The sequence below is a fragment of the Mytilus trossulus genome, chromosome 8 (genome assembly GCF_036588685.1).
Source record: "Mytilus trossulus isolate FHL-02 chromosome 8, PNRI_Mtr1.1.1.hap1, whole genome shotgun sequence".
Classification (NCBI taxonomy): Eukaryota; Metazoa; Mollusca; class Bivalvia; order Mytilida; family Mytilidae; genus Mytilus; species Mytilus trossulus.
In genome coordinates, this window is record NC_086380.1 from 9253018 (window position 1) to 9264731 (window position 11714).

The following is an 11714-nucleotide window of genomic DNA, read 5'->3' on the forward strand; positions in this document are numbered from 1 at the left end:
ATGTAATGAACCAGTTTTGTGAGTTTTGTTTTATAAAATATATATAGCAACTACAAGGTAGTCAAAGATGTTGTGATGATATGAAATGCATTGAATCAAGTATAGTCAATCATCTAGCACGACTTTTCGTGGTTTTTTAGGGTTTTTTGATGCCACTCAACCTTAAATTTATTTTAGCCTTCTCACTGTTCAAATTCGGATGTCAATGATGAGTCGAATATAGAATAGCGCCTCTTACAAACCGAATACCAAGCCTGATGCCTTTGATGAGTTTCTATATAGATAACACAGACCTAAATTTTGTTAAATGCAGTGAAATATCTAAAAGCACACAACACGTTACAGTTTATTAATGAAAAGTTCAAGATGAGATGTTTAAACATCCGTTTAACTTATAACGGACTAGTTAATATAATAACTATCTTACCTTGTTCAAGATGGGAATATTATCAAATTCGTATTATGAAATTGTGTATATGTATACCAATGAACTGGATTTTGTAACACGTGCTCTCTATATATCATTGCTAAACCAGACCTTTATATCACGTACATGCATGTGCATCAATTCTAGTGAGCAATACACCATTGGTAAGATGCATGTGTTGCTAAATATGTTAAAACGTCCGGGTCAATTTTGAAAACAGTTTCCCTGTCACTGAAATCGTGTTTTAATGTATCAATAAACCGGATTTTGTACTTCTTACTCTCTATTTATCATTTCTTAACCTGACCTTTATATCACGTACATGCATGTGCATCAGTTATATTGAGCAATACATCATTGGTCAGATGCATGTGTTGCTAATATGTTAAAAGCCCTGTTGAATTTGTAAGACAGTTTCACTGTCCCTGATATCGTGTATAAATATACCAATTAACTGGATTTTGTACCACTTACTCATTCTTCATCATTTCTTAACCCGACCTTTATATCACGTTAATATATGTGCATCTATTATAGTGAGCAATACACCATTTGTCAGATGCATGTGTTGCTAAACATGTTAGTCCTGTTCAATATTGAAGATAGTTTCCCTGTCCCTGAAATCGTTTATAAATATACCAATGAACCGGATTTGATATTTCCTACTCTTTATACATTATTTCTTAACCAGACCTTTATATCACGTAAATGCATGTGCATCAATCTAAGTGAGTAACACACCATTGGTCAGATGCATGTGTTGCTGAATATGTTAAAATGTCCTGCTCATTTTGGAAGACAATTTCCCTATTGTAATGTTTTAAATTATTGTCAAAGTAATCTGTAATAGACTATTTTATGTCCGTCAAGTATATTCTAAAACGTAAACACATGTACACGGGATCTATGACGTAATGCATTTGTTAAAGACTTTAAGTAGAAAAACAAAGAAAAATTCAAGAAAAATACCAAATTAATGTGTAGTCAGATTTTACAAGTGTTCATTGTACACTTGTCGTTGAATATGTCTGCAGGTTAATTTAGATGTGTATAAATATTTGCAGACATCTGTATCATTTGTGATGTTGATACTTTTTATAAATATTCCAACTTTCTCGATACACATAGTTATACGTCTCCAGATGTAATTATTATGATTAAAACCTGATTTTATACTGTTAAATATTAATTTTAGGGAGGTTCGCTACTCAGTTTCTAAATAACAAGCTTTTCATTACTTTAGTAGATATTGATAGGGGATTATTAAAGGAACAAAATTGCCAAAAAATATATAGGTCAATGCGCTTGTTTTTGAGATATAAGCCATTGAAATTTTGGCGGAAAAATGTAGCTCCTTATCTTTCGTAGTTTTATCATTGACAAGTTAAAGTGCTCAAAAACTATTTAAAAATAACAAGGATTTTATAAGACTTTTTCAGATGGCTTATAATTATACATATAAAAGATTTATAAAATGAGAAATGGGGGTTAATGGGAATTTTTTTTTAAAGCATTCAAATGAATAAAACTAGAGGATTCCGAAAAACTGACAAAATTCCAAAACATAATAAGCCAACCTCCTTAAGACAGAATGACTTACAACGGGTACTATTTCAATATGATAAAATACCTTTGCTTGTGCGGTTCTTAAAAAAGTTATAAATAGTGAAACGAAAATAGCTAAGTCGGTGTATTTCAATAGTTTTAAGAACTAACAAAATCAAGTGCAGGGGCTCAAAACATATTCTCGCTTTTTTAATTTCTCATGTATCAGTTCTAAATTGTAGTATATAGTTTTTTAAAAGTCGTAAATCGGTTGAGAGAAAACAAATCTGGGTTACAATATAAATATGAGGAAAACACATCAACCATAAGAGGAAAACAACGGAACAACAGAAACACTGAGGTGCAACAAAAACAAACAAAAAGTGACATACATAGAAACAAACGATTTGATAAAAACTGCCATATCCCTGACTTGGTACAGCACATTTTATGAAAAAAATGGTTTGTTCAAACTGGTTTCATGTCCAGGCGATCTTAATATCCACAGTCTTATTTTCTCGCGGAAAATGAAATTTATTGATTTTAAAGTCAATCAGAAAACGACATTTTCAAAATAGCATGGTTGCAATAGAAAAGATTTTGAGCTCCTAATTCCCCAACCATATGAATACATAATCAGCAGTATGTACAAAATCGCATGTTTATTTGCAAAGATTTTGATAATATCCTCAACAAGGAATGTGGGAGGAAATAACAGCTGGTAAGAGTAACATCATTTTTTTTCTTTTAATTATTCCACTGGCTATACAACAAAAGACTTGTTGCGATGTTTAACGTTTAAAATATTTTGTTCCATTTTTCCATGTTATATTGTCAAATTCACATGAATTAGTTCTATTTGATATTTTCCAGTTCCATCTTGATACCTCTCACTTTTACCTCGCCATTTTTAAGTTTTAGGTTGAAACTTCTGATTTCCATCTTAGAAGTCAGAAATGAAAAGTTGGATATGAGAAAATGTCAACATACTAATTAGAAATGTTGACTTGTAGCTGCGAAATTTCAAACTGTAAATGAGAAATGTCAACTTGTATATGAGAAATGTCAACTTGTATATGAAAAATATCAACTTGTAAATGAGAAATGTCAATTGGTAAATGAGAACTGTCAACTTGTAAATAAGAAATATCAACTAGTTAATGAGAAATGTCAATTTGTTAATGAGAAATGTATACTTGAAAAACAATAACTACCACCTGTAAATGCAAAATGTCAACTTGCAATTGAAAAAATAACAACTTTGAACTAAAAATAGATAGCAGGAGACAGGTATTATGTAGACGCATCCGTTCTCGACGTTTTAGGAGTTCTTACAATTCTCTCAGTTATTGTTTGTTGCTATGATTTGTCTCTTTTGTATTGAGTTGTAAAATTTTAACTTAAGGATGTTTGCTTGTCATGGTTTGGAATGTTTGTCAGATTTTCGAAATCCTCTGGTTTTATCCATTTGGATGCCTTAAACAATTTGCCCACTGACCCCCATTTTTCTTTTTATAAATCTTTTACATAATTGTATAATAATCAGCCATTTTTAAAAGTCTTATAAAATCTTATTTATTTTTTAATAGTTTTTGATAACTTTAACTGGTCAATGATAAAGCAATGAAAAATCATGAGAGAACATTTCCCCGCCAAAATTCTAATGGCTAATATTTCGAAAACCAGCACATTGACCCCTATCATTTTTTTGCTTTATTGATTCCTCAATTACTCCCGTATCAATATATACTAGTTTTATGGAAAGCTATTTATTTTGAAACTGAGCAGCGAACTTAATTAAGTCAAAGTTTTCTTGCTCTTTGTATAGTTTTTGATAAAGTTGTAGTCCAATCAACTTTGAATGCATGTTCCCTATGATATAATATTTCTAATTGTAAGGCCAAATTAGAATGTGTATCCCATTTTCACGGTCCACTGAACATAGAAAATGATAGTGCGGATGGTGCATCCGTGTACTAGGGGCAGCACATTCTTGTTTAAAATATTATGTAAGGACATAGATGCAGAAATTATATAATAAATGCGTTCCACTTCTTTAAAAACACAAAAGGGAAATGTCCTTCAACAATGTACAACATAACTTATCATGTTATGAAGGAAAAAAAATTTGGACAATCAAAAGATGCGCAATAACACTTTTCTGTCATATAAAGGATGTTAAGAGTAATTGAAATCCGGTTCAAAAGTGAATATATAAACGTTTTAATAATTCAGACAAAGACACATCTTCTTATTCTAGAACCTAAGGTAAGATAACTTTGTTCTTCATTATATGATATAGAATATTTTTTTAGGTTTAAATTAGATATACAGAATGTGTTGTATTCAACTGTTAAAATCTGGAAATTGTCTTTAGTTTACATTTTTAATTTGTTCTCAATGTAACGACATCTTTCAACCTTTTAAAAGGTTATGCTTAAAACATAAACTAGTATTCCCTATTATTTCTAATCGGGAAAAAATATTCGCACACCTACATTCCACAGTTTATTTTTGTTATGCCATGCAAAAAAGAATTTTAACACGTTAAGGGTGTTCTTGTTTCGCTGTTTGAATATTTGCACCTTATGTTTTTTTGTATTCATCGATTTACAAAACTTGAGCATCGATAAACAACTGTCGCCTTAATTTTTGCAAATTTTTACGGTATGAGGATAATATTTCTTCATCGCGATTTATTTGAGTTGTATATATTTTGCATTGTTGATTCATCCTATTTGTCAATCAAACAAAATTAAATTAGTCTATTATGTCAACTGAAAACAATAAACTTCGTATCTGACCTAAACATATTCCTTTTTGTCTTTATTAAGCTTTCAAACGTGTCCGATATTATTGTCAGTATAAGTGAGATTTTATTTTTCGGAAAACACTTTTAATGAAAATTTTATAATCCTGAATGGCAGTCTCTATTTCTAACAACTAAAAGTATTTTTTATTTTCAGAATAACCATGAAGCTAACAATATATGTCATCATTTGTCTTGTGCTGATAAATTTCATTTCCCATGCCTATGGATGTTCATGTGCGTTTAGTACAAATCAAGAAATGTTCTGTAGCGCTACATTCGGTAATGGCCGTATATATATGCAGATATTTAAGATATTTTAATGTTTTTACAAATTCCTGATTTTGTACATATATTGTATATCTATAATTGTATAGAAGGCTACTTACAAATAATTCAGTTGGAAAACAAAAATCTATAGAAATTTTTTTCTTTCTCTTTTTTCCAAGCCAAGGATCGAAATGTTTGCACACTGCATCAATACAAAATAATTATGCCTTGAATACTATTTAATTAAAGCATCTACTTTTATTTCATTGTAAAACAAAAAAATGTACTTAAAAGGTTTGGGCCATTGTGTCTAGGTTTCAGCGTTACGAATGCACGTGAATCCAGGCCAACGCTTCTGACATGGCAAATGCACTTAATAAATCAGACGTATTTTCGTTTTGACCACCAATCCATTTCGGAGCTTTACTAAACTTTACGAGTACAATACAAAAAAGATCATTTTCACAATTTTTACGTACAGTGAACAAATACATTTAGAATTGTATTTTTCTACTTGACTTTATTTCCCACGAACGTTAAGCACCCATGTTGCAAACAATCAATTATATCAAAATCTGTTGGAAAGTCAACAGTTTCTTTATGATGATATAGAAATATGGGTAAAATATTGTCAAGTCCTTTTTACGTGGAATCTGACACCTGAAATTCATTTAAATAAACTATATTGATATTTGTTTTCCAATGTTTCTGACAAAGTTTTGTTTTTTCAAACTTTGTAATTATCTTTTACGTTCCTAAGAACGATGATCAAGAAAAAAAAAACAATGACAAATTAGATGCTTTATTTTAATTCATCCAGTTTTATCAACCAAAGCATTAATCTGGCTTGCATTACTTGCCATTTTTACTTCCTCTATTCAGTATTACTTATATGCAAAGACTACAGGTTTTGGTCGTCCATCATTTATTAATAACGGTGATTATCTTTTTAGTTTCAAAAGGAAAAGTTACAGGAATTAAGAACCTAGAGGGAAACAAATTTGAATACACTGTGGCAGTTAATCATAGCTTTAAGGTACATGTTGTATATAATAGGATTATTTAGATAGTCTTTTAGTTGCGTTCGAGGGGTTTTCATTAAATACATATTCACAACATAATAAGAAGATTTATAAGGTGAGTGATTGTTCTATGTTCACACGACATCTTCTTAAAAATATAAGTATCTGAATATTTGAATTTTGTTTTTACAACAACAAATTCTACATTTCAAAAACGTTTGAATTCTGGTTAATAACACCTAATTATACCAAATGCCATATTTCAAAAAACGTTTAACTTGAATAATGGCCAATACTATTAAGAAGTGTGCAACAGCCTTAGTTCAGACAATGAATGTTTATACAAATTTTAATGTCAATATAACTGACAGTTGATTTTATGGCTTACGAAAGTGAAGCCAATCGGCTTCAAATACTCATAATCGAAAATTTAACAAAACGTTCGTCTCATTTCAACCTTTTATCTTGTTTAAAGAAGAAAAAAAAGTTAAAATGATTTCTTTTCTCCATAAAGTTCTAATAACAAAAAGACTTCAACCAAAACTCGTCAACATGGACGGTACCAATTTTACTGCAATAATGCATGCTTGTCTATAATTTGTTTCTCCATTCTTGCAAATATACATAGAGAAAGTTACAGAACTATGCATGATCGATATATATTTACTATTATAGGATTGAAAAAAGTTCATTGCAGCAAATATAAAAACAAACAAAAAATACGAGTTGTAAGGCCAATACCGACGTACTGTCACTTGATACACACAGTACAAATCAAATTGTTAAAACCATAGATTTAAATTTAGTAGGAGTTTTCGAATAAAATGTTTATCAAAGATTGTCTTCAGTAGCAAATCGAGTAGAAATTGAAAGAAAAAATCATTCCTTATCAATCTTTTCATATCTTTTTTAACCTTAAAGATCAAGGTCCCAAACACACTTAAAGTTAGATCCGGCGATCCATTTATGTGTGGGGTCGATTTACAGAAAGGAGTTGTATATTTGATTTCAGGTGAGTAATTCGATTTTCTTCTCGCTTAGGGTGGGGTGGTTTTGTGTTTACTCCATTTAAGGAAATGTTCATAGCATTTTACACATGATCTACAGATAAGAATCAGAGATTTATGTTATAAGTCAAGAAATAAAAATACCGAACTCCAAGGAAAATTCAAAACAGGAAGTCCCTTATCAAATAGCAAAATCAAAGCTCAACATAATTCGTTTTTATTCATCTCTCTTCCATTTGTTCACAAAATGATCATTGCTGTGGAATAAGTAGTAAGCAATTATTAAAAATTTACATCTGCATTTTCTCGAGCATTGTACTCTATGACAATATGGAAAGTAGATGTCATTATTTTGAACTTATATATGGATTTCATCGATATTTTCGAAGTCTGTAATCATCATAAAATAGCTCAGTAATGTGATTGATATTTTGACTTACGTCTTGTTACAAGCTGACACACTTCTATTCGCTTATTGTAAAGTGTGTGTTGAAGACAACACTTAAAAAGCATAGCATTGCAAATCGCTTTGATATCTGTTTTCGCTAGGTTTGTATATATGTATTATTCTTATTCATATTTCGCCTTCGGTCTCAAGTAATTAATTAGCTTAACTTATCTATGAGGGGTGAAGTTAACATGTAATATCTCTGTTTAAAGAAACAAACTATAACCACCAGACCATAGATAGCCAGTGACCTTGACCCTAGTATATAAGCACCTGTTCCATAATAAACTTGCTTTTAATTATGACAAGTTATTATGGAACAGGTGCTTATATACAAGGGTCAAGGTCACTGGCCATCAAGGTCATCTATGGTCTGGTGGTTATAGTTTGTTTCTTTAAACAGTGATATTACATGTTAGCCTAACCCCTCATAGAGAAGTTAAGCTAATTAATTAATTGAGACCGAAGGCGAAATATGAATCAGAATAGTACATGTATACAAACCTAACGAAAACAGATATCAAAGCGATTTGCAATGCTATGCTAATTAAGTGTTAGCTGCGGTATCGTAGCTCTTTAGGTCCTTTTGTTATTTTTTGACTTTTTGCGGACCATAGAGCTACGGATTTTTCCTATTTCAAAACGTTCGGAATTGCGACCCAGGTTCAGGTCGCACTTATTTCCCTTAAATTTATTCTTTATAATCCATGCAAAGCTTGTCAATATATCTAGTTCGTTTCGTTAGATATTTTTCTAGGATATGACGTACCTATTTATGTTTGAATATTCATTTCCTAAACACTATTATCTAATTATTTCCATTTGTATACATTCTCCGCCTATTTTGTTCGGCCATATTGAATCTCGTGGTGACGTCACGAAAATCAAGAAAAGATAACTCAAATATCCTCGATCTCCTATGTTGGAGGTGAGGAACGCCTACGAAAAGCAAGAACAGATAACTCTTATAGAAAAACACGTGTTGGTTTGTTTTCTTATTTCTGAACGAGAATCGAGTGTTTAAAAGACTTTAAAACATTTGTTCATACTAAATATTTAAATGACAGGAAAGAATTATTATTTCCGTCAGTATCTAACCTTAATTAAACGTACTTTCATTCAAAAAGTCATTAAAATAAAATAAAAGACAACGTAAACAAACTAACACGTGCTTTCCTATAAGAGTTATCTTTTCTTGTTTTTCGTGACGTCACCACGAGATTCAATATGGCCGAACAAAATAGGCGGAGAATGTATACAAATGGAAATAATTAAGTAATAGTGTTAATGAAATGAATATTCAAACATAAATAGGTACGTCATATCCTAGAAAAATATCTAACGAAACGAACTAGATATATTGACAAGCTTTGCATGGATTATAAAGAATAAATTTAAGGGAAATAAGTGCGACCTGAACCTGGGTCGCAATCCCGAACGTTTTGAAATAGGAAAAATCCGTAGCTCTATGGTCCGCAAAAAGTCAAAAAATAACAAAAGGACCTAAAGGGCTACGATACCGCAGCTAATTAAGTGTTGTCTTCAACACACACTCTGCAAACAATAAATCCCAACGTTAAAAATTTAGGCAAATGCAATAAATTAACAAACAAATAATGTCCACAGCAACCAATGAAAACCAGTCAATTACAGCATCTTACTTGAAGTCTCAACCCCGATCTCAACTAGAAGAATACTGTTTCAGCAAAACATACAAACGAACTGTAAAAATCTAGTTAAAGGAAAAGTATTGAATAAAACAGACAGACAAAACAAAACAAACAGTGCTGCAGTTGTCAAAAGCGTGTTAAAAGAAAAGCACCACTAATAGATAAATCATATCTTCTGAGATTCTGAGACTACAGTAACAATATCTACACATTCAACCCATCAACTATAAGAACATCATAAGTGTCAATTTATCAAACATAAGAAAAATACGACGGAACAAACAAATGTTTAATTTATTCATATTTCAGGCTATGTAAGTGGTTCAACATACCATACAAATAATTGCCACTGGAATCAGGAATGGCAGAGTATTAAATCTGATACAAGAAAGAAACTTTTTAAAGGACAATTTAATAATTGTTAGTCGTAATATCACAAGTCGTTATAGGAAGTGTCTGTCAATAATAACTTATAACACAAAGTCATCTAAAATAAATCAATCTTTCAAAAAGGTATTCACTTTTGTTCCAATAAAAGATTTACCTGCAAACATTATTGTCAAATGTATGCCACTGGTTCGAGTCATGGCGTCATGTGGAAGGATACAAAAGGTTACTGGGATTATTCGTATGGTCTCATTTTCTGAAGGGTTTATGTTGTCAATCTACCGAAATCATTTACCTGAAAACTTTGAGGTTCGAGCTCGAAATCCTGTTCTTGGGAGTCAATATAACTCCTTTAATAATTGTAAAGGATGAAAATTATTAGTTTCCTGCCTAATAGATGTGATTATCACCGGGGAAAGGGGCTACTTCAATATTAAAATTAATATCCAGGTAGTTGCGTTCAGATATTATCCCTTGTGCCATGGTATACGTATTAATGGAGACACCAAGATCGTCAAGAACAGAGTTAAACATTTTTTGTAAAAACGACAAAAATATCGTCCACCATCTAAAACAAATTAGAAATGGTGTTGTCAGGTCACTAAAGACGCTCTTTACTCGTTTTGTTAAATTTAGTGTAAACGGGGAAATTCTGATAAACACATATACACATTCATTTCAATCTGTCGATACCTGTATCTTTGCATTGCACAAGATCATGTTTTTTCCTAACTGTTTATGACGTCTTCACACCAAATTCATTGGCTGTTGGATGTGTAATGATTGATAATTAAGTCTCAGATGCATGACTTTTTTTATTAGTTGTTAGCGGCTTTGAACAAGCTGTCAGAAACTGCGAGTACTCTCATATCAGTACTTTGGTTTTTTTTTGGTTGTCTTGATATACAAGTACCCGGACACGTCCACGTGTGTTTTAGATGTATTTCTATTTGTATCCATCTGACGATTTGGTTTTTTTTCAATTGATTTTTATAGTTCGTTCTTATGTTGTAATGTTACAGCACTGTCCCAGGTAACACCAATGTTTTGGGATCCCGCTAACATCCAAAGCTAGAAGATCCCGCTTCTGTGTACATATGCCTGTCATAAGTCAGGAGCCTGTAATTCAGTGGTTGTCGGTTTTTCATGTGTTTCATATTTGTTTATCGTTCCTTTTTAGTACATATATAACCCCGTTAGTTTTCTGGTTTGAATTATTTTACCTTTGTCATCTCGGGGCCTTTCAGCTGGCTATGAGATATTGACTTCTCTCATTGTTGAAGGTCGTACAGTGGCCTATATTTGTTAAATGTTGTGTCATTTGATCTCTTTTGGGGAGATGTCTTATTAGCAATCATACCACATATTCGTTTTTTATATGTGCTTGTTATTTGTAAAATTGTAAATAAAAAATAAAAATTGATTGATTGAAAGACTCATGTTTACCATTGACATTTGAAAGTGCCCTCTCAATCACGAATTTACTTTACGTAGCCTCCTTAATTTCAATAACTACTTTTGTTTTGCCATTTAAATTAATATTAATTATTAATTATTTGATAATCTGGTGTAGTTTGTGTTAATGAAATATTTTTTGTTTATTCATATTTAAATCCTGACTGAGTAGAAAAAAAATCGCTAGCCTGTCACACCTTTAAACATGTCATAACACATGGAAACAAAGACCAACATCTTCGTTATAACTAGATGTTTTAATTAAAAGTTTCTGAACAACTGTGCTTTAGAACTGTTCTGTAACACCACTGACCCCTTTTTGGGGGTGAAAACAGGGAGAATATGTGCCTGCAAACATAATTTACCCCACCCTACACCAACCCCTATATCCTGTATGTGCCTGAACAAGTTAGGAGCCTGTAATGTATTGATTGTTTTTTGTTCATTTTTTTAGTTAAAAATATCAATGATGCCGTTTGTTTTCAAATTTGTTATTTCAGGGCTTTTATAGTCTACTATGCGGTATGGGTTATGCTCATTGCTTAAGCCCGTACGGTGGTCTATTATTGTTAACATGTATGTCATTTGGTCATGTTTTTCAACAGACTGTCGGCATTCCAATGGGAACAAACTGTGCACCTCTACTTGCCGACTTGTTTCTTTATTATTATGAG

General features: G+C 31.6%; 1 protein-coding gene across 1 annotated transcript; it reads left to right on the forward strand.

The window, feature by feature from the left end:
- Window positions 1-4128: 4128 nt before the first annotated feature.
- LOC134681633 (NTR domain-containing protein-like) lies at window positions 4129-9788 on the forward strand. The gene is made up of 5 exons (XM_063541283.1): window positions 4129-4240; window positions 4939-5063; window positions 6005-6087; window positions 6995-7085; window positions 9508-9788. The coding sequence occupies exons 2-5, from the start codon at window positions 4946-4948 to the stop codon at window positions 9621-9623; spliced, it is 408 nt and encodes a 135-aa protein (XP_063397353.1). The 5' UTR covers window positions 4129-4240; window positions 4939-4945; the 3' UTR covers window positions 9624-9788.
- The last annotated feature ends 1926 nt before the right edge of the window (window positions 9789-11714 follow it).